This window comes from Physella acuta, unplaced genomic scaffold, assembly GCF_028476545.2.
Source record: "Physella acuta isolate Inbredline_101_S28 unplaced genomic scaffold, ASM2847654v3 ptg001169l, whole genome shotgun sequence".
Classification (NCBI taxonomy): domain Eukaryota; kingdom Metazoa; phylum Mollusca; class Gastropoda; family Physidae; genus Physella; species Physella acuta.
The window spans coordinates 72,763-98,104 of NW_026732686.1; the positions used below are offsets into that span (position 1 = coordinate 72,763).

General features: G+C 35.6%; 1 protein-coding gene across 1 annotated transcript; it reads right to left on the minus strand.

The window, feature by feature from the left end:
• Nucleotides 1-656: 656 nt before the first annotated feature.
• LOC131956677 (macrophage mannose receptor 1-like) lies at nt 657-22,639 on the minus strand. Its single transcript, XM_059321221.1, has 5 exons — nt 22,505-22,639; nt 17,517-17,661; nt 4,093-4,193; nt 1,829-1,930; nt 657-1,033 (listed from the first exon to the last, which is right to left on the minus strand). Exons 1-5 carry the CDS (start codon nt 22,560-22,562, stop codon nt 657-659), a joined length of 783 nt encoding a protein of 260 aa, XP_059177204.1. The 5' UTR covers nt 22,563-22,639.
• Nucleotides 22,640-25,342: the final 2,703 nt, after the last annotated feature.

Genomic DNA, 25,342 nt, shown 5'->3' on the forward strand with positions numbered 1-25,342 from the left:
CTTGTTTTATAATATTAGATTATAGAAATACGTTATATACATACAATCTGTAATATTATACGTGCACATAAAAATAAATTCGGTGTAAAGCACAGGTTTTCTTTTAGACTTGGTGTTAATATTGAGCGTCGGGTTAGCAAAGGTTAGATTTTAGCGATGGAATACCAAACTGCATTGAGGGTTTAGAAAATAATAACTATTAAAAACTGTATTACTTGATTTAGGATTAGAGTGTATAAACCGTTAAAAAATTGAGTAGGTTAGAATGGTTTAAACTTGCAGTCTGAAGAATATGATTATTTTTTAAACTCAACGCCAAAGAGAATTTTTTTGTGTGATTTGCTGCTTCTATTACCCTACACCAAGCAATAGGAAAGATGCGCAACGGAAAACTGCGGACAAAAAAGTCCAAATGGGCATTATTGTTATTTTTAATCGAGCATTCGTAGACCTTAATAAAGAGTGACTACATGTACATTGTAGCATTATAAACATATAAGAAATAAGACAATATTAAAGTGTATTAGTATAATTAGTTTGTATTTGCGCATTTTCTGTTTTGCGCAGTTCTCCGTTGCGCAATTTTTCGATTGCGCATTTTTTTTCTGGGAACCCAAGTTACACCTTAGTAGTTACGGCAATGTATCGGATAAGATTTAGTATCCAGGACCCATGGGAGTTATCTTTGTAACACCATCAGCACTTGAACACCCCTCTACTGGCACGACCTTTTCATCAGAAAACCCATGAGGGGTCACAACCTCCCCGCTTGTGCACCCCTCCGATGACACCACCTCACCGTTGGAGAACCCCTGGGTGGAGAGGGTGTCCGAGCTTTTCGAGCCAGGGGCGTTGCTCATCTTGTCCCAGCCGTTGAACCTCTTGACGACCTGCCGGCCGGGGGTCTCTCCCCTGAAGCACTTGAGCTGAAGCAGGATGCAGATAACGAGGACGAGGCCGCCCACGGTGCACAGGCCAGCGACCACGCCGGTGATTTTTGTCTGCATCGTCACCACGTAGGGAGCCGGGATGTCTGGGGAAGGGGGAATGTATAGGCTAGTGGCTATGGTGGCTGATGGTTTTACTCACTTACGCACACACTTACACACCTACACACACATACAGGGAGAAAGACGTGGCCGCAAGTCAATTACCTCTCCCTTCATTTTTTTATAATCCACCTGAATATTACCCCATCTCCCCCCCCCCCACATCAACAACATCCTTTAAATAATCTACAAGTATATTATCTCCATCCCTCTCCCAACTGCATCATCTACCCCCCCCCCCCCTTTGAATAATCCACATGTATATTACCCCCAAAACCACCAAAGAACAACTGCAGAAGTTTTTTTAACCTTTTGTATATTACCATCGGTCATTTAGAGATATACAGGTATATGGTTAGGGTTAGGGTTTAGAATAGGGTTTGGGATAGGGTTTGGACTAGTGATAAGATATATGGATACAGTAAGCGATAGTGAATATGGAGATGGATAGGGAAAGTAAATATGTATTCCGAGGGTGGGGGGGGAGAGAATTACCATGTGCGGTATTTGACAGGAGTGTAATTGACACCGGGGTGGGGGGAGGAAATGGCCTGCTCCAATATACACATACATACACACATATATATATATATATATATATATATATATATATATATATATATATATATATATATATATATATATATATATATATATATATATATATGCATATATATATATATATATGTGCATATATATATATATATACTTCAATATACATAATATGAAAACAGTAAACCCTTGTTGCCAACACAAAGCCTAGCCTGTGATCTACACACCCGTATCCTGACACAGATAGTTCTGTGGGGTGGAGCAGTTGACGGTGTCCCACATGTAGTCGAAGTAACGTATCCGGGCACAGTTGACGCCATTCTCGTGGTCTGTCGAATGGAAGAAGGTTAGTTTAAGTAAAATTATAACACATTATATGATAACCAGAGAGATCTGAGTTATATTTTTGTTAATAATTAGTTCTGAATAGATAATAGATAATAGTGGCAATAAAAATAATAATGATAATAAAAATAATAATAATAATAATAATAATAATAATAATAATAATATTAATAATAATAATAATAATAATAATAATAATAATAATAATAATGATGGTAATAATAATAATAATAATAATAATAATAATAATAATAATAATAATAATAATAATAATAATAATAATAATAATAATAATAATAATAATAATAATAATAATAATAATAATAATAATAATAATAATAATAATAATAATAATAATAATAATAATAATAATAATAATAATAATAATAATAATAATAATAATAATAATAATAATAATAATAATAATAATAATAATAATAATAATAATAATAATAATAATAATAATAATAATAATAATAATAATAATAATAATAATAATAATAATAATAATATTAATAATAATAATATTAATAATAATAATAATAATAATAATAACAATAATAATAATAATAATAATAATGATAATAATAATAATAATAATAATAATAATAATAATAATAATAATGATAATAATAATAATAATAATAATAATAATGTTATTGAATAATGGTAACAACATTAGGACATCTATAAATATATTTATAAACTTCAATCGGGGAATATTTTGTCTCGCAGGGGGGGGGGGGGGGGGGGGGAAGGAAAACAATGTCCTGATGGAAGAGGGATTATGTCCAGGGGGTTATTGACCTGGAGTCATTGTATAAACAATCTAAACAACTGATGTGAAATCGTTTTAAGAAAACTTTAGAACGCCACCACAAAAACTGTGTCATATTAATATTTTAAAATATATGATACATTTTAGTTTTAAGTTTTTACATAGGTTTTTTTTTTAGTTTCACGAAATAATAGATAGTACCTAAAAAGTATAAGAAACATCACCAAAAAAAATGGGACGGAGTGGTCTAGCGGTAGAGAGCTGAACTCGCCTCTTTGTTACAAGATTTGATAAAGGATTGGAGAAGAGCGAAGGTGAGTAGAGGTAATGTTAAGGCAATGTATGGCTGGCGGTAGGGGGAGGGGGAGAAAGATGAGTGGAAGGAGATATTAAGATTATATGTGAGCGATGGTATGGGACGCCGTGGTCTAGCGGTAGAGCGCTAGATTGCTGACCTGAAAGTTTCGAGTTCAAATCCGGGTTCCAGTCAGTAGACCGTCCCTGAGTCCACCCAACTCTGATGGGTACTTAACTCATGTTAGGGAAAGTAAAGGCTGCTGGGCATAGTGCTGAACACACTATCTCTTCATATGCCGAGGTCACAGAAACAAGTGAACTCTACTTCACTTACCCTATAGACCGTCAAGTTTGAAAGGGGAACTTTACTTTTACTTTACAGAAAAAAAAAATTTAGTGCACGGAAACCGCGTTTTCGTGATAGTAAGGTAAAGACGTTTAACAAACGCTACTTTACGGCTCTATAACTAAAGGTTTGAACGTGTCTTATAAAAAATTTAAGTGAAACATCATGCATGAATATTTAGAACGGAACAATAACACCTAGAATGGAGTACTTTGAAAAATTGTCGGTTCATATCTTAAAAGGTGCTTTAAAAGTGCGTCTACAAGAAAGCTATTAAACATTTACATGGATAATGCTCAGAGAAAAAACATTTTAACAATATAAAAAATGAACATGGAAAACTTCTAAAAACCTACATTGATAACCAGTGTTTATTTCAGACTTTTTTCTCCGGGGTGTGGTGGGGTGAGGGGGCATTTAATATTATCCGAGGGGCGTACACTGGTAAAAGTATATATTTCCTATATAAATTCAATTTCGTTCAAGGATAGACTTTTTCTTCGGGGAGTGGGGGGGGGGGGGGGAGCCCCCAAAGAGATGCCTAAAGGAATCCCTGTGGATAACAATCAAGAAAGTACATGGATAACCAACCTACCTGAGAAACCTACAGCCCAATACCAAACCTACCTGGGAAAACCTCGGCACAGTTGGCATAGACAACCTAAAAACCTACCTTGATAAACAACCAACCTACCAGTAAACCTACAGCCAAGTAACCAACCTACCTGGAAAACCTACAGCCCAGTTGGCATAGACCACCTCACTGTCGTCCACCCACGTGAGCCGGGTAGTGTTGTCCACACCTTTAAGTCCCAGCCAGACAAACCTGGAAATCATTGGTCAAACATTTAGCGGCTATCAGCATAAGAATTCATGTGTCAAACATTTAGCGGGTATCAGCACAAGAATTCTTTGGTCAAACATTTAGCGGGTATCAGCACAAGAATTCATGGGTCAAACATTTAGCGGGTATCAGCACAAGAATTCTTTGGTCAAACATTTAGCGGGTATCAGCACAAGAATTCATGGGTCAAACATTTAGCGGGTATCAGCACAAGAATTCTTTGGTCAAACATTTAGCGGCTATCAGCACACGATTTTCATTGGGTGAATGTAAGATCTCAACTGTGCAAGTTGAAGGAATGTTAAACAGGTGTTAGAATGTTACATTTTATCACTGACATTAGGGGGTCGGCGAGGTCGAGTCGGTTGCTAAGTCTCGAGTTCGAACCCTCGTGCAGATGAGGCACGTTAACTAGGGACAGCCACTCTTCTAGGAGAGACAACTCCAAAATTAAACAACTGCTGCCTTGTAGTTTGTTCTTGGTTGGACAAAGGCTATGGAAGCAAATCCAAAAAGAAAAGGCTGAAATCTGAGTCAATGGCCTCATTGGCCCATAACAAGTTGACACGTTTATTTAATTGTGTTGGAGGGGATCCCTTCCAACACTAAGATTAAGAACAAAGCAGAAGAAAAAGATCACTGACATTTATGAGAATGTTAGATTTTATCACTGACATTTATGAGAATGTTAGATTTTACCCTTGACATTTATGAGCATGTTAGATTCTATCCTGACATTTTTGAGAATGTAAGATTTCATCACTGACATTTGATAAAATGTTAGATTTTATCGCTGACATTTATGAGAATGTTAGATTTTATCACTGACATTTATGAGAATGTTAGATTTTATTATTGAATGTTGTGAGAATGCTAGACCTTCACACAGATTCTTGAGGTAATTTAAAACTGTATGTAAATTACTAACTATGAACGAGTGGAAACTTAGGATTGAAAGTTTTCAGATATACCGTTAGGGTCATTGTTTCTGGGACGATACGAGTCAATTAAGTAATCGAATACGTTATTGGCGTTATGTTTGAGTCCCGCTAATTCTTAAATTAAACTTTAATCCAAAGCTCCCTCTAACCCCAGCTTGAAGCATAAGCCTAATACCTAAAATTTCAGTTTATAACTTTGTTACCAATGGTACACATTATACTAATATGCGTGTAAGCAATGCTAAAAACTTTAGGGTTAAAGTCAGCAACTACCTAACATAACATATTTTAACGCGACACACACAGTAGAAATATTCATAACGTTGAGATGAGTAACTATGGCGACAAAGTCACGCTTCATCTGATTCAATGCTTGCGACTTGCACATGAAAAGGTCTTATTTTGGTGCGCATAACTTCACGTGCAAGTTAAATGCGTTCCTTAGATATCTTAAAAAGGGAACGAGAGTTTTAGTCATTCGGGAGTAACTTAAGCCGTGCTGTATAAGAGTCCAAATATTTAAAACTTAATTCTACGGCTTTCTGAAAAAAAGACTCCTCAAGAAATTCTAAGGATTGTTTAACGACCAATCGATTCCTTGTCTTTTGTGTAAAAATTCTCAATCCTGTACAGATAAGATATTGTTTAAATATTTGAGCAGTTTTAAAAATCTCCATTGCGTGCAAAGTTTTTTTGCATACAGCCTTTCTTCGTGGATCGATTGAAGTGAATGCTGGGACTGAGACCCGGATGAAGAAAATTGGTAATGTTGACTCAACCAAGTGATGGGCAACACAGGGATTTAATTGGGGAAACTTTACTTAGGGGGGACAAAAATAGAAAATGCGGACTAATGTACCTGTACATACTTTCAACGAAACAAAATTAAACTTTTTTTCAAGTTCTCGAAAAATAAAAAATTATATCATGGCAAGTTTAAAATTAGCTCGATTCTATATTTAGATGTATCATAAGTTGGCAAAAGTTTTTTTTTTAATGTTGAGTTCAGGTTTCTTTGTTGAGAAATGTATTTTGGGTTCAGTGTTAAGATTGCATCATGTGTCTTGGATTAATACTTGTTGGTAAATCCAGCCATCTTTTTATCCTAAAGACCCATTATCTTTGGGCTATTGTTTACATTAAGTGTGCCCCGTAGAATACGATTTTGCTTATCTTTGTTATGTCAATACTAGGAGGAAAGGAAACAGTGGGTCCCTTGCCAGTCAGCTGATCTAGAATATTTTCCAAAGGCATCTTATACAGATGCTCACTTTTTTAGATGGATGTTTTAAAAACTCAATGCAAATATATGTGGGAAGGGGAGAGGGAGGAAGCTGAATAAATATACGGAAAAATAAACATTCACATACATCTTCAATAACGTTAGGGGTCATCCATAAATGACGTCAAGCTTTTTTGACGATTTTTACCTCCCCCCCCCCCTTCCCTCCGTCACACGTCGTCACAAAAAGCCAGACACCCCCCTAAAATGACGTCACACCTCAGCATACAACACCCTCAAAATTGCTGTTGAATTTTTCTTAAAACATCGATATTTTTCCGAAATCGTGTCAGAACTCTGTCAACATAGACTAGTTTGATCAATTCCTATTACAGTTTATTAAAACTGGTTTCTAAAACACGAAATAACGGCTAAAACTTGTTTTCTAACATTACTTTTTTATAATGCAAAAAAGTGACGTCACACCATCTGAATCCCCCCCCCCCCCCTCCCCTTCATCACACACCGTCACAAAATTACGGACCCTCCTCCCCTTACGAGTGTGACGTCATTTATGGAAGACCCCTTGTTCAAGACTATCGGCACGAACGTATGTACTTAACGAACATATACTTTAATATCTCGGGTAAATTTAGTTAAAACAATATAAAAACACAGTGGATAAGAGTATAACTGCCTCCAACTATAGTTGTTTATTTTACAGTCAGAATCATAGCTTATGAAACAGGTCAAACTGTGTGAATAGTTTGTTTAAAATAACCGGTAATGAGGTGTGTGAGCAATACAGTGATCTAACCCATACCGTACCATTATGTTGAATAGTAATCTTTTTGGAACACAAAAAGCAGTAGATAATTAATAATGTACAGATATGCAATGCAAAAACATTAGTAAAGTTTAAAATTGTTTTTGTACTTTTGTCGACAGCAATCGGGGAATCGCATGTAACCCATTTAAAATGTGCAATTCTAAATTAACTTCTCTTTTACAAATTTTCATTATGCTGTATTGTTTTAGCATTTTTATTAAAAAATATAATCAATTCGGAATTTAGACAGCACTTGTATTGTAAAAACAAATAATAATAAAGTATTATATCGAATAGTAATAAAAATATTGATCTGGTTGATTTTGACAGTTACAATTAAATGTGTAGGACTTTACATATATAAATATATATATTAAGAGAGTGATTATTTCCCCTACATTAGTTACAAATATTCGTTTACGTTAGATGTTCTTTTACAAGGTTTACAAAACAGGTAGTGTTGCGTTTATTGTTTTTTTGTTGTTGTTTTTTTTGTATTGTGTGTATATTTAGTGTTTTTGTTTTCTTTTATGTGATAAATTGTTTTGTTTTGTCGGCCTACATTGTGTTGTGTTCTTTTGTTTTATTCAGAGTGTTTACACTGTAGCGAAGCAATACCAAACAGATATTGTACATATATATATATATATATATATATATATATATATATATATATATATATATATATATATATATATATATATATATATATATATATATATATATATATATATATATATATATATATATATATATATATATATATATATATGGCGCCTTTTTCTCGACTCGCAGCTCCCCCTAACCCGACGAAAACCTGCATACGCCTCTGAGTTTAAGGTAATTTAGCTTAGCTCTCCACACATTCGTATTGGCGTGAACTGGAACAATCTTTTAACAGATGCAAATGAATATCACCACACGTCTCTGTAGAAATGGAAAAATCAAACAGCATATACACAACAGTGTATAGCAGGATATTTTAATCAATACATTCAAAAAACCTCATCTAGAATTACATATTATTTTTATTCCTTCACCTGCACCGAATAGAATGTATGCGTCTACCTCTGTCTTTACCCCGCCCACCTATAAACACGTAGATTCTACTCCTTCTTGTACCTCTCTCTACCCCTTTAACATCTTTCTACCCCTCCCACCCAGTACATCTCCCTACCTCTCACCATATCTCTCTACCCCTGCCACACCTCTTTATATCTCTCCCCCACCTCTCTCTCCCTTCCACATCCCTTCCCTCGCCACCTTTCTCTACCCCTCCCCACCTCTCTACATACCTTCCCCTACCTCTCCCCACCCCCTCCCTACCCCTCTTTACCTCATCCCACCTCTCTCCACCCTTCCCCGCTCTCTCTCTACCTCCCCCACTCTCTAACCATCCACATCAACCTCTCACGACATTATTACTCAACCCCCTCTTTCATCATTACAACATCTTTTCCCATTTGTACCCAAGACACATTGAACAAGTTCATCTGTTAAAATCACCTCGGCATACAAGAATATAAGGTAGTCATTATGCACAGTCCCATTTGTTTCCCCAAAGTGAATTGGGTACCCATCAGAGCTGGGTGGACTCAGGGACGTTCTAATGATTTAAACCCAGATTCGAACTCGAGACTCTATCAGTCTAGCGCTCCACCTCAACCGTCCCAACCTCCTCTTTATTTGTCTTTAAAAAAACTTTGTAAAATAAAATAAAAATGTGTTGGTTTGAAAATATGCTAATATTTTTGTTTACCATTTCTTATGTGGTTGCTAAGGGCTATTTGTATTAGCCTTTGTACCGCCTACCTACAAAGACGATTGTTATGTAAATAGCTTTAATAAATTACCGCTATAAATATTGGAAAATGCTAATAATAATAAAAACTATACTTGCTTGCTGCAGGGAAAAAATAATTCGCAGATAAATTATACATAACGATAAAATTTAACCAACAGAATATTACATTGTTAACATTGTGTACACATAAACTCATATATCGATTACATAGAACGGAAACTTGTTTCATGTTCAGTTTAATCGTCTACAGTTGTTATTGGCAGGGGAGGTTAACATGTCTTTCACAACAAAAGGTGGTTCCTAATCCCTTTCCGTCCTTATATAGCAGAGGCCGAGATCACACATCGATTTGCCCGGACTGGTCGCGTCGGTTAAGCTAACGGGTTTTCTTAACTGAAATGTCTCAAGTTCGAACCCCCAGACAGATGAGGCTCGGTAGCTGGGGACTCCCACTGATCTAGGAGAGAAAACTCCAAAATCAAACAACTGCTGCCTTGTAGTTTGTCCTTGGTTGGACAAAGGCTACGGAAGCAAATCTAAAAAGAAAAGCAGTCTGAAATCGGAGTCGACGGTCTATATGGCGCATAGCCAGTTGACACGTAATACTAACTTGTGTTGGACATTACAATTGAGAACGAAGAAGAAAAAGAAAATCTCATCGTCCATACACTACATACCATGTCACTTCAACCTTCTCTATCTGCTTTTCCACTGATCTTTTTAATGGGGTTTGTTTATTTATTTTATGTAGGTTCCTTTTTAATAATAAATTGTCAAATTGAGGTGTGGTTTTCAAAATGTGTTACCTACCCACTTTCGACTATTGTTCTAATATTTTTTCTGCAGTTTATTTCATTTACAAATGTACCGTATTAAAACCTATTAAAACGCGTATAGGCCTACATGATTTCATTTCAAAATAAGGTGTTAGCTTTTCAAGGAAATCAACATTATTATATCACAAGTTCGTAAACTAAAAATTGTTGTAAACAATCTTAACCATTTTTTTTCACTTAAAAACCAAGTATTTATTTTGAATTCTCTGACCACATCATTCTCAGGCTAATCATTCAAAACCGCGACAGCAGCATAAATACATTTCAACATCATTCTAGTCTTGTATTCGTTCAGGAAACTGTAATCGATACTTCCGGCTAGATCGATATTTAAATTACTCGAACCTCCGGCTTTAGGGAGAGAAAAAAAACAAAAAACACAAGACCAAATGGTAGTGGCGGATTGTTTAAAATTCTGCACCCTACTCCGACGTCATCCGGCGTGGTTGTTGAAGTGCTCGCAGCATGAATATTTATCAGCTGTAACAACGTGTCATGCGTTAAGACTTTTCTTTATCTCATTTGTCATCGAGAAGACCTTATTAGGAAGATGTGACGCGAGCGATTTGTGTTAGCGTTAGTTAATGTTATAAGCAAGAGAGGGTTTTGTTGCTAAGGTCATTTTTATGCGGACTTCGAGGCTACCCCTTCAGGCGACGGGGCAAAATATCACACTTTTACCAGCCACTATCCCTTGATATTTTTATAATTTGGTTTGACACCATTGAATTTGAAAACATTTTAAACAAGTCAGCATTGCCAAGCAGTTTGTTTTTTTTAACTTCAATTTAGTATTACTTAGTAATGCAAATCAAAATTATCTTTATTTTTCTACTTCGTTTGGCGCCCTCAATAGGATCGACGCCAGGGGGGCGACCGTCCCACACGCCCTCCCCTCGCTACGCCTCTGCCAGGGAGGAAATCACTATATAGAAAGCCTAGACCAAATGTAATCTCTGGTGCTTTAAAGCTTAAGTAGCGGTTGGAGAAAATGGCACCAAAAAAGTTATTGATCACATGTCACCCTCTTCCTGCACTTATGACATGTCACGTGCTATCGATCATATGTCATATATGGTGACTGTGACAATGTCACATGCTGCTTATGAGAAAAATACCCATTCCTATACGTGCAGCAATTGTCACATTTGGTCTACGGACTAAATATGACCACAGTTTATACACAACATTATACCTTATGCCTATGGAAATGTCAGATCTTGTACGTGGACTAAATGCCACTTCCATTCTTTGTGACAAATGACATGTACAATCTATATTTATAAATGCCACCATGGGCCATCAACAAATGTCACATTCAAGGCTCTTTAGCAAGTGTCAACACAGATGATCAAATAAAAATGACTTGTCAAACTTATTCAAATACATGTCAAAAAGATGTCAAGTTAGTAGACACAAGATGTCAAGACATGACAATGGCTGCTGGGCAAATGTCACATCCATAGGTAAGGAACAAAAGCCTCCAACACGAAAACGACACATCTATAGGTATCAAACAAAAGCCTCTATCTCGTGAATGTATTCGTGCTTAGGTTATGTACATACTTACGTTTGATCTCTAGATCAGATGTAGCCGTAGAGCTATATTGAACAATCGTGTTTTGTTTTAAGTCGGTGACAATTTATAAATGAATACATTTTTTTTAAACTTTGTTTCTTTTAAATTAGGGTAGGGGAGACTGGTGATGACATTAAAATCTATCACAGCTGAAGAAGATGTTAGCTGGTGGTTGAAGTCATGTTTGTTTTAATGTTTACTCCTGTTTTATTACATTTGGATGTAAGTCTACATGATGTTGAAAGTAAACAAAACGGAAAAGCCATAACGAAACCGGAAGGACTTTATGGTATTGGAAGTAAAGCTTCTTGATTATCGGAATATAAAAGTATAAGGCTGGTAAGTAGGTCACCAACCAGGTCTACGGCTCAATAAAACCTGCATGAGCCATAGAACCGGTTGGTGACCTACTTCCCAGCCCTATTATGGGGTCTGCTTTATACATAGCCATTTTTACTCTCCTCGAATCTTGCACTTAAAAAATGTGGGTGAACTCGAATTGGGTACCAATTAGTGCTGGTGAACTCGAGTTAGGTACCTATTAGTGCTGGATCAACTTGATCTAGGTACCTATTAGTGCTGGGTAAACCCCTGGATTCGTTGATTAGAGAAAAAAATAAACTCGGGTTTGCAGTGAATGTGCACTCTAAACCCATTTTAAAATCAACCTAAAAACGACATTTTAAAAATTAATTCTAAAATTGTCTTAACTTTATATTGTTAAGCTTTGTTTAGAAATTTGTTAAATGCCACACCCCCCCCCCACCCACCCACCAATCACGCCCATCTATCTAAAGCTAAGATCAATGAGGTTCTGAATACCTTATTCAGATTCTTTTTTTTATCAAGGTATTCGGCCTGGACAAACTTAGCCTAAAGGTGTCACGTTGAACTCTATTTATCAATAGAGCTCGATACAGACAGGCTTTTTTGTGGCATCGATTTAAATGTTAAATCTTTTGTGGTTTATTTTTGTTTTGGTGTGAGGGCGACAGGTGATTTGCATATCCTAAGAGCTGACTACATGACATGTCAGAGCTATGTGAGTGGGAATAGGTCAATGGCTGATAGGTCAATGGCTGGGAGGTCAATGGCTGATAGGTCAATGGCTGGAAGGTCAATGGCTGTAAGGTCAATGAAAGAGAGGTCAATGGCTGGGAGGTTAATGGCTGGGAGGTTAATGGCTGGGAGGTTAATGGCTGGAAGGTCAATGGCTGATAGGTCAATGGCTGGAAGGTCAATGGCTGGGAGGTTAATGGCTGGGAGGTTAATGGCTGGGAGGTTAATGGCTGGGAGGTCAATGGCTGGGATGTCAATGGCTGATAGGTCAATGGCTGATAGGTCAATGGCTGAGAGGTCAATTGCTCATAGGTCAATGGCTGAAAGGTCAATGGCTGGGAGGTCAATGGCTGGGAGGTCAATGGCTGGGAGGTCAATTGCTCATAGGTCAATGGCTGAAAGGTCAATGGCTCAAAGGTCAATGACTGGAAGGGCAATGAAAGAGAGGTCAATATTTGGGAGGTCATGGGTTGGGAGGTCAATAGCTTGAGTGTCAACGAATTAAGATTCTGAACCATGAACCCTTGGCAACTCATGAACCCTTGGGCAACCCATTTGGGAAACTTATAATACATTTGGCAACCCATGAATCCTTTGACAGTCTATAAACCCATTGACAACCCATGAACCCACTGACAACAAATGATCCATTGGGCAACCCATGATCTATTGGGCAACCCATTAACCCTTTTACAAATCATGAACACTTTGGCAACCATTATCCATTGGGCAACCTATGAATCTTTAGGCAACCCATGATCACTTCATCGAACTCCCTACTATGCACCAGAGGATTCCAATTCTCTTGACGCGTCCATTGTCTTACGGAGCCAAATCGGAAAGAGAATATATTCAGCATCATCGTGTATTGTAACTTGTCACATACTTTTTTTAAATCGACTTATTTTTCTTCTTTGCTCTAAATTGTAAAGTTGGACGGTATTTCCTCCAAAACAATAAAGGATTAACAATCAATATGTTATGCGTCAACTGGCCTGTTTGCTCCACCTTCAGGCTGATTTTTTTTCTGGATTTGCTCCCATAGCCTGTCCATCCAAGAACATTTGATTTTTGAGTTTTCTCGCTTAGATGGGTATTTGTCATCAATTTTAAAGACTTATTTGCTCAGTGCTTCGAACTCTGGAGTTTCGGAATTAGTGGTCATACCCTTTCTCGCCCACTACGCTTAACTCATCTATTTATTCATCGACATCCCATCAATAATATTGATAAATAGATATACCTATAACTATCCTTCAGTTTAGCAACCATGAGCTTTACCGCGCCGACCATATCGAACCCTTCAACTCTACTTATATCTTGATTGAAGTATGTTGTCAAAAAAAACTAAACACCGTTAAATTATTCAAGAGAAATTAATTGTTTTCAGGCGTAAGTGTGCAAATCGATGATTTTTTTGAAAATCTAGTTATAAAAAATTGTGATTGAGTACTCCACTTTACGCATTGATTTGTGTGATTTTGACATTTAAAAAAATAATAGCAACGTATCTTGAAATATAGAAAGAGGGTGGTAAATTAGTCCACCAACCACAATCTCCTTTAAACGAAGCCTCGTTTCTGTATTGTATTTCCTGATTTCTTGTTTTAAATCTCAGCACGAATCCCGTCTCAATTATCTCCAATCACTTCTACCTGTTCAGCTGATCACTCAGACAATGGTATCGATTTGTAATAATCGAACACATTTTTTACGCTCTCAATTTTTTAAAAAGATATTGAAAAAAAAACTCTGCAATAAAGCAATTGTCTTTCACTCTTTCAGCATTTAATGGTCTGAGTTCTGCTTCCCCGTATGGCCTAGCGTGGAAACAACAGCCGTTCAATTACTACCCCGGGCGTCTTCGTGCTCCGAACAAAAGATGGCCGACCGTCCTAGTCACAGCACGTGATCGACGTTTGATTTCCGGAAGCCGGGAGATGTAAACAGGCCGTTGATTGGCCAGGGATTTGATCGTATCTGATATGAGCTATCAGCTTGGACGGCGTTACGGGTGAGTGGTTGCGTGACGTCCTTGATTAAGCTATCGTCTCTTAAGATAATTTGGCTACGTAAACAGGGCTGTATAATTAGTTATTATTTTTTTACGGTAGGATGGCAAACTACGTCACTTCGCGTGCTGGTAAACATGTTTATCTGTTGACTAACACACTGAATACACACACACACATACATAAAAATATAGATATATATTTATATATATAAATAAATATATATATAAATATATATATATATATAAATAAATAAATAAATATATATATATATATATATATATATATATATATATATATATATATATATATATATATATATATATATATATATATATATATATATATATATATATATATATAAAATGACAATATACTTTTGTTTAATCTCCTCACTTTCCCTAAGAATAAAAATATAAACTGAATGTTAGCTATCAGCTCAAAATTTAGGAAAGGTTTTTTAACTTTTTCAAAGTGTGCCCAGAGTGCCTCCTTAACGAATTATCACAGATTTACAACTGCATCGGGTGATTTAAAAAAAAACAAAGCAAAGATTATACACATGTGGTGATTTGTTATCTGTTATCGATTTCTGGGGATCGAAACCTTTTATTCTGTTCAATAGCCTAAAATAGTGATTTGATTTTTTAGTATTATGTTTTTTTTTATTTTATTTTTTTGAAAAAAATACGAAAGGACGGTACAATATCGTATGCATTTTTTTAATTTTATTTTAGGCTAAGATCAATTTTTACTTTCTCGTATATACGAAGTATAGAGAAAGTCTTGTAATCGTGCAAAAAAAAAAATCGAGATTTTTACAAATCTCGACGTTTTACACCTCACTGATACGGAAAAACATAATTTTGCAATCTTGTCCGTATGTCTGTGTGTCTGTCTGTGTGTCTGTGTGTCTGTGTGTCTGTCTGTCCGTGTGTAAACACGATAACTTGAGTACCGTTACAGCTACGTTGATGAAATTTCATATATAAGTATTTTATCGAAATCGTAGATCCGTATCAACTTTTGAGCGATTTCCGATAACCGGAAGTGGTACTTTTCCTACTTTGAATTTTTCAAAAGCCTATAACTTGAGTACTATTTCAGATAGATAAATGAAATTTCACATGTAAGTAAAAGATCTAATTCTCTACCTTCTGTTAAATTTTAAGTAATTTCCGTTGACTGGAAGTAGTAATTTACGCTACTTCCGATTTCTCAAAAAACTAATGTAAATTTTAAAAGTACTAATAATATTTCGCACCATTATGCGCTTTTTTATTTGGCGTTCACTTGGTGTGCAATTAATTTGTCTACGAGATTTTATTCTATTTTTAAAACTAAGTATTTAAAATGGATTAAAAATCATGTCTATAGCCCGAGTTCCCATCCCCTGTTATTTTATATAAGAATATTCGAGAAAGTTTAGGGGAGATCACTCCCGGTTTATTTGGATTAGAGTTTCGGATCGGGAAAACTTTCAGGTATTAGAGTAATGTCAAGAGACTGTTAGGATTAAGACTGTGTAAGGTTGACATAATGAATGAAAACATAATTTTTCCAACTGAGGTTCTAGTAAGAATCCATCCTTTTTTTACTTTCTCGTATATACGAAGTATAGAGAAAGTCTTGTAATCGTGCAAAAAAAAAATCGAGATTTTTGCAAATCTCGACGTTTTACATCTCACTGATACGGAAAAACATAATTTTGCAATCTTGTCCGTATGTCTGTGTGTCTGTGTGTGTGTGTGTGTGTGTCCGTGTGTAAACACGATAACTTGAGTACCGTTACAGCTAGGTTGATGAAATTTCATATACAAGTATTTTATCAAAATCGTAGATCCGTATCAACTTTTGAGCAATTTCGGATAACCGGAAGTGGTACTTTTTCTACTTTGAATTTTTCAAAAGCCTATAACTTGAGTACTATTTCAGATAGATAAATGAAATTTGATATGTAAGTAAAAGATCTAATTCTCTACCTTCTGTCAAATTTTGAGAATTTTTCGTTGACCGGAAGTACTTATTTACGCTACTTCCGATTTCTCATAAAACTAATGTAAATTTTAAAAGTACTAATAATATTGCGCACTATTATGCGCTTTTTTATTCGCGTTCACTTGGTGTGCAATTAATTTGTCTACGAGATTTTATTCTATTTTTAAAACTTTAAGTATTTAAAATGGATTAAAAATCATGTCTATAGCCCGAGTTCCCATCCCCTGTTATTTTATATAAGAATATTCGAGAAAGTTTAGGGGAGATCACTCCCGGTTTATTTTCTTTTGCCAACTATTATTTTCACTGTTTTTTTTTATTTCAGTGAAGTTTATTTAGCCTAGAGGAGATGTAGATCAATATGATTTAATGGCTTGATTTAGTGTGTAAAAAAAGTTTTTTTTTCTTTTACCTTATGTGATGAATTGTAAGCACGGGAATATGCAGGAACAAAAACAAAGTAAGAAGAAGGAATTGATAGATGGAAAGATGGATGGATATGGCTGGATGGATATGGCTGAATGGATAAGAATTTAATATGGATACAGATGGATACGGATGGATGGACCAATGAGGCTGGATGTATAGGACTGAATGGATATGGCTGAATGGATATGGCCGAACGGATATGGATGTATATGGATAGATATGAATGGATACGGATCGATACGGATGTATACGGGTGGATACGGATGGATACGGATGGATACGGATGGATACGGATGTACACGGGTGGATACGGATGGATACAGATGTATACGGGTGTATACGGGTGGATAAGGATGGATTATGTGGCTAAATGGATATGGCTAAATGGATGTTGATCTATACGGATGAATGCGGATGGATGTATGTGCCTAAATGGATATGGCTAAATGGTTGTTAATGTATACGAATGTATACGGATGAATCGGATGAATAAAGATAGATACGGATTTATACGGATGGATATGGACGAATAGATATGGAACGACAGTTGAATTGATGGACGGATGGACGGACAGATGGACGGATGAAAAACTCACCCCTTAATGGAGTCCTTGAAATTGTTGACCACATAGTCCTGGTCCTCTTGTGACGTAATCTTGGCCAGAGATCGCTCGGCTACTTTACATTTCTCCACGGCATCGAACCAGGTGACCTCTTGCTTGTGGAGAGAGTATTTGGCCCCTGGGTGGAGAGAATCAGATCACACCTTAGAGTATCGTGGCCACGGCCAACAGCTGTTTAAGCACTTTTATTTTTTTCACAAGAAAAAGTATGAGACACCCTTAAATACAGGGGCGCAACCGCCAGACTTCGAAATGCAGGGAGCCCAGTCGTTTAAGTCGCCCTAAATCCGACTAAATTTTTTTTTTAAATTTTACTTGCACCTTGATACTGGCTTTGTAAAAAAAAACTAATGACAGATCTACAACAGCAGTGATTGTTGTATTCTAATTAACACGCGCTTTTGAGAAGTAGAAGATATGATCAAACTACATAAGCTATTGTGTGAAATATAGGCAAATGTTGAAACTAATTCCATGACTTAATGCTCTTTAGTATAGTCTAATGGGGGTGCCTATAAAGATCATTTTAAACAGTTTTGTACTAAGCAAAAAAAAAAATTAATTACTTCTCTTAATTAAAATTTAAATAATCGTTGTTTAACTCATTGACTTCAGGTCCAAAATGAATATGCGATATGTGATGGGTTAAATTACTAAGTTAGGAAAACGTTTTATTTAAAATTTAATGAGAAGGTCTTCTAATATATATATATATATATATATATATATATATATATATATATATATATATATATATATATATATATATATATATATATATATATATATATATATATATATATCGAAAATGTTTAAATAACGCACTACAATAAATGCAATTCAATATTTTAAGCGCAAACTGAAAATTTTCTATCCGTCCAACTTTCTCGGGAGAGGGGGGGGGGGTTCAACTAACGTACTGTTGTACTGACGGCAGTTTATCATTGTATCAACAGAATCGTCAGGTTATCGGAAAATTTGAGCGAACAAAAGGCTCCAAGAGACAGCATAAAAATGGCTTGTTTTGTTATGGTGACGTCACGTGTTCAGTCTACTTGTATAGATGCGGCTTCAATAATTCAACTCACATTGTCTAATGTGGACCTCTTGACGAGGTGGTTTACTTTTTTCACAGGCCAGGCAGATCGATTTCATGCACACACAGCGATTGATGGCTAAGATACCTATTGACAAGACTAGCAGTTCCCAGGAATGTTACTAAATGCACTGTCTATGAAATATGGAAAAAAAAGTGCCCACCCCAAAAAACTAACTTATATGTTTGTACATACAATATACAGTAGACTGTCCTTATAGAGAATGGGATTATAATTTATATTAGCCGGTCTAAATAATAAATCTCGATTGATGTGTTCTTAATCACAGTTGACAATCATTTGCAATCGTCTCTCTCTCCCTCTCTCTCTCTCTCTCTCTCTCTCTCTCTCTCTCTCTCTATATATATATATATATATATATATATATATATATATATATATATATATATATATATATACATATTTATATATATATATATATATATATATATATATATATATATATATATATATATATATATATATATATATATATATATATAAACTGCTGGTTTTTGTAAAATAATATGTGTCTAGGAGCATACTTTAAGTCATATCTTGTTGTAGTGATCAGTGTTAGACATTTAACCAGAATCGGAAAATCCAGATGCGTATAAATAATTTAGTGGAAACTCCCTCATGGTGGTATTTGTGGCACTTTGTTCTATCGTGCATGCAAAAAAAAAAAGCTTTACGGCTAGCCATTGTTCTTATACAATCTGTGCTGCCTTAGTAAGTGGGGGCGGCGTGGTCGGACGAAAGGTAGTAGGCCAAACAACTGCCAACCTGAAATTCTGTAGTTCGAAACCAGGTTTGTGTTTATAGATTGACTGAGTCCACCTAGCACCTGACTCACGTTTGGGAAAGTGCAGGCAGCTTGGCATAGTGCTGACCATATTATTTTCTTACATGCTGAGGTATATGAAACTGACGAACTTGACTTTGTTTACTTTTAACTTTTTACAAAATAAAGGCAACATTCCACGTTTCTGTGTTCTTTTATAAAGTGGTTTTTAAATAATTTTTTTTCTTGACTTAGCGGGATTCTATTTATTTAGTAATAAGGTTAAAAAAAATAACTTTAAAATATTTTATAAATTTTCCAGCAAATTGAAATAAAAGCCTACCGACACGATGTACATTTTTTCCCACAAATATTTTGACTGAATGTTATTCCTAGTAAAACACGATTAGTAATACTGTTTCGAAACATCTGTGCTCCAGCCCATCGTTCCTACATAGTAGTCACCAAGGTTCGTTTTTTTTTTATTGCTTTACATTTTCACCAAACAAAATGGAGTTCAGGCTACCATGGCCCTAATTGTTGGAAAGGGGCTACAATCAGATGGGTCTTTCTACCTACATCATCTCATCTATACTACTGCCCTGATAATACGATATTTGGGATATAAGCTAGATATACCCTTATCATCACCTATATTCTAGTGAGCTTATTGTATATCATATGGTCTATAAGCTAGACAAGCTCATCACATCTATTCTAGTTAGCTTATTGTATATCATATGGTCTATAAACTACACAAGCTCATCACCTATATTCTAGTTAGCTTATTGTATATCATATGGTCTATAAACTACACAAGCTCATCACCTATATTCTAGTTAGCTTATTGTATATCATATGGTCTGTAAACTAGACAAGCTCATCACATCTATCCTAGCGAGCTGATTGTATATCATATGGTCTATTAACTAGACCAGCTTATCGTTGAGATCTTCACTTTTGTACCACAATATCGTGGACAATTTGTGTTTGTCGCAACGGTTTTGTTTACCTTTCAATGTGCTTTGTCTTGACTGCTTGAGTAGATCGATGTATGTTAGGTGAGCTTTGTTCTAACCTACCTCGTCATTATTAAATCATTTCCTTTGTTTCACCCAAATAGTCATAAGTTAGTGTGAGGGTGAAGACGAGGAAGAACCACCAGTTGTAAGGGTGGGGTTTTCATTGTTACATGAATGTGTCTATTTGTATACCGTAATGTATACTGTAATACACATATAGTCAGGGGGATCGAACCGTGTTAACGTTTTCTTAAAAATGGTAGCCTGGCACAGTTTGGAATCAACACAAGTCTAATTCAAGATATACTATAATCAGAGGCGTAGCGAGGGGGGTGGGGCAGGGGGTGCGGACCGCACCGGGTGACACCATTTAGGGGGGTGACACCAAGGCAAAAACAGCAAATTACATAAAGAAAAACTTGAGGGGGGGTGGGGGTGCAAATCGAAAGTTTGAGGGGGGATGCAAATCGAAAATTTGAAAGTTTGTCCGCGGGAAGGGGGGGGGGAAAGGGGTGACACCATTAAGTGCCGCACCGGGTGACACCCGACCTCGCTACGCCACTGACTATAATGGTTTTTTATTTAACACAAATCAATCTCCTACTCCTACCCTAACTACTTCTTAAGTTCTACTGTCTACTACCTCTATCTAACTGCTCCCTAACTCTACATATCTCTGTCCGTTCTCTACTGCTACCTATCACCGTCTGCTGACCCACGCCTCACTGGTCATCTGACCGTCTCACGTGACCTGTCAGCTCCTGTATTTCTATTGGTCTAACTAAGCTATACTCTGTTTCTGCTAACTTCTACTAGACCTATCTTAAGTAAACTTGCGTCATCACGGTTAGTTCTACAAAGTATGTGGGATATAGTTAAGATTGTAACATTCAAATGGTCGGATCGGTAAAGCTCATGGCTACGAACGGAAAAAGTTCCAAGTTCGACCCCCGGGCAGATGAGACGATGTCTGGGGGACAGCAACCCATCTAGGAGAGACAACTCCAAAACCAAAAAACTACCGACTTGGATATTGTTTTAGGTTGGACAAAGGTTATGGAAGCAAATCCAGAAAGAAAAGCTGGTCGAAATTGAAGTCATCAGGACTTATATTGCGCAAAACAGGTTGACATGTAATACTTAATTGAGTTGGTGGAAAATCCCGACCAACATTACAATTTAGCACGAAGTAGAAAAAAAAAATGGTTTAAAATTAAACAAATTTTATAAAAATGTAATAAGATAAATAGTCTAGATAATTTTATATAAGCCTTTGGTATTATCATTATAAATAGAGTTTTCTAATGAAATGGTAAGTAAAACTTTGTTATTTCTATATTTTATTAAATTAAATTAATATATTTCGTAATTTTTGTTAAACAGGTACAGCCTTTAAGCGCACACCAGACCCTCACCCTTTCCCAGTCAGTAAAAAAGCTGGATTGAGTGAATCTATAAATAGAGTAAGAGCAGAGGACTGAATCGCAAAGCAGCATAACTACAGAAGCACAGTACCACTACATCAATACCACACTACATATCAACCGCACTGCAACAACACCAACACACCAACTATATCACATGACAATACTGTTGTAAATCCCAGTGTCGGATTTACGTATTAGCTAGACAAGCAATAGACCCCCGCTTTCCCTCCCCCACCCCTAAATTTAATTTTTAAACATTTATGCATATATATATATATATATATATATATATATATATATATATATATATATATATATATATATATATATATATATATATATATATATATATATATATATATATATATATATATATATATATATATATATATATATATATATATATCGACTCTGATGAAGGCTGTTTTTTTTCCTTACTAAAACACCCATTTTAAAGTAAACTTCTTTTAAAAAAGAATAAATATTTAGCACTGACATAATTTTAATTACTCAACACTACATTACAACACTAAGTTACACAGCATTTTACGAAAATCCAATATCACCATATTACAACACTACAGCAACATAACACTCCGTCAACACTACATTACAACACTGCAACACTTACCTAGGATACAGTCTAGCGCAGACAGTACACCGATGACAAGAAAAACCGTTAAATCCATCTTCCTAGGTGTCTAGAACCAGTGCCCAGATGACTGGACACACAGACACACTTGCATGAGACACCTGACCAATGTGTCGGACACAGCAGATTATCACGTGACGCAACGAAATCTGATAAAAAAAATATCAAACAATTCTGAAATGAGGTTTTTAAAAACCGTTTAAATTAACAATCACTACATGTTTAATAAAAGGACCCCATATTTTTATTTTAAGAATTACTTAATAATACATAAGAATACATTTAAAAATTATCTCCGAAAGAATCATTTTCAAAAGCTGTACACTGAATAAGCTGAAAATCTTACTGTTTTCAAAACTGTATTATAATCATAATACTATACCTTCAAAAAATATCTTCACCAAAATCCCATACTATTTCTACCACGATTTAGTATTATTAGATTATTCATAGTAATACAACACCCACATTTCACTTTATCTGATCTAAACAAAATCATTACGTTTCAAACAGAATTATAATTTTTCGCATTAATGAACAAAAACACAACACAACCACGTCAGAAAACCATCACCGCACCGCTCGCTATATCCCGCTGTTTACTGAAACTTTATGACGAGGTTCTATTTTTATCTCCGCGTGAAGCGGCCCTTAATTTACTGCCAGCGTTTGATCCCCCGTATCGATGGACGCGCTGACCTTAAAGATCTCATCGATCTGATCGGCCCTCGAGCGAACTCTGTCAAGTTTCACTATCGCTGAGATTTCACTTCATGCCTGGTAAAAGCCAGTTTTTTTTTTATTTAGCTGGGATTTCGCTTCATGCCCGATAGAAGCCAGTGTTTTGTTGTAATTTTAACTGAGATTTTACTTCATGCCCGATAAAAGACAGTTTTTATTTATTTAGCTGAGATTTCGCTCCATGCACGCAACAAACCAGTTTTTTGTTTTAATTCTAACTGAGATTTCACTTCATGCCCGAGAAAAGCAAGTTGTTTTATTTAGCTGCGTTTTCACTTTTATGCCTGCTATAAACAGTTGTTTTGTTTTTATTTTAACTGAGATTAAACTTCTTGACTGATAAAAGCCAATTTTTTATTTTAGCTAAAATTTTACTTCATGCCCGAAAAAAGACCTTTTTTTTTGTTATATGAAATTTTATTTTATGCCCGATAAAAGCCAGTATTATTTATTTTAGCCCACTAAAATCCAGTTTTTTTTAACTCATTGAGAGTCCTCGTCATGCCCCATAAAAGCCTTTTTTAATTTAGCTGGAATTTACTTCATGCCTTCATAAGCCATTTTTTCATTATCGCAAACAGTTGTATTTAGGTCTGCTAAAAGCCCATTTTTCACTATTTAATTAAGCTTACGCTAGCTTACAACTGATCTTCACTATCATAATAAGTTCACTTTATCTATAGTGAAGTTAAAAGTTATTTACGCATCGCAGTGAATTCATGTCATCTAAACTATCAGTGTTTCACATCTTCACTGAGATTCTTGGGTACCTAACTTTCATTAGGGAAAATCAGAGTTTCTTCCAGGCATCTCTTCGGGAGGGCGGAGCCCCCCCCCCCCCCTCTTCCCCGAAAAAAGTCTACCGCCTTCCCCCCGAACGAAATGAAATTTATATAATTGATATAGAAAATATACACTTGTAACAGTGTAGATGGTACAGCCTTAAGGGCAGGGGTGAAAATGTTGGTATAAAAATGTTAAATCAGTGCCGTTTTGACCTGATGTTATTTCGGTCCACTCTTTGTTTTATTTTTTCTTAACTTGGCACATTAAGTTATTGTCTCGAATACGAAACTTATTTGATCGCAATATAACCGCAGGCGGGCTATATTTAGGGCCGTCGTTATGGTTAGCGTATAGATTCTAGTAAATACATGTTTTTTAAACGCCTTGAAGAATTTTTTTTTCGCGAACCGAGTTAACCTTAAGATCCCCCCCCCCCGGCCACTCCCCCCCCCCCCCCCCCCCCCCCCAACAAAAGCAAAAGTTTCTTCGTGTTGTGATTGCCAACCTTGGGGCTAGTTTGCACCGGTTATTATAACACCTCTTGTTGTATTCAAGCAAATACTGAACTGTCGTCAGACACACATTGAATTGTCTCTTTACATGAAAAGCAAACAAAAGAAATGTCTCCATTATGACGCCTAGTCAATAGCTTTGTAAGCCGTTTCTGTTTTTTTGTGAAAGATTTTTGTTGTGTACATACAATTTCACAACACTTTTGATGTTTTTTCTTCTTTCTTACTAACATAAAGGGGACTTGGTTTCTTTTTATGTCAGTATTGAACTGGTAATTAAGGTTTTCTTTATAGCCATATCGATCTTGTATCGGGATTAGTTTATTTTGGGATACAGTCTGATGTGGTTAGTAGCATAGGGCATGGGCACTCTCAATATGTATATATATATATATATATATATATATATATATATATATATATATATATATATATATATATATATATATATATATATATATATATATATATATACATATATATACGTATATATGTATATATATATATATATGTATATATATATATATATATATATATATATATATATATATATATATATATATATATATATATATATATATATATATATATATATATATATATATATATATATATATATGTGTGTGTGTGTGTGTGAGTGTGTGTGTGAGAGAGAGATAATGTGTGTAAGTGTGTGTGTGTGTGAGGGAGTGTGCATGTGTGTATGTGTACATCCTATGATTGAGACCCTTAACGCAGACCTCCAGAGACGGAGGGTCCAGGTCCAAGAAATGGGATG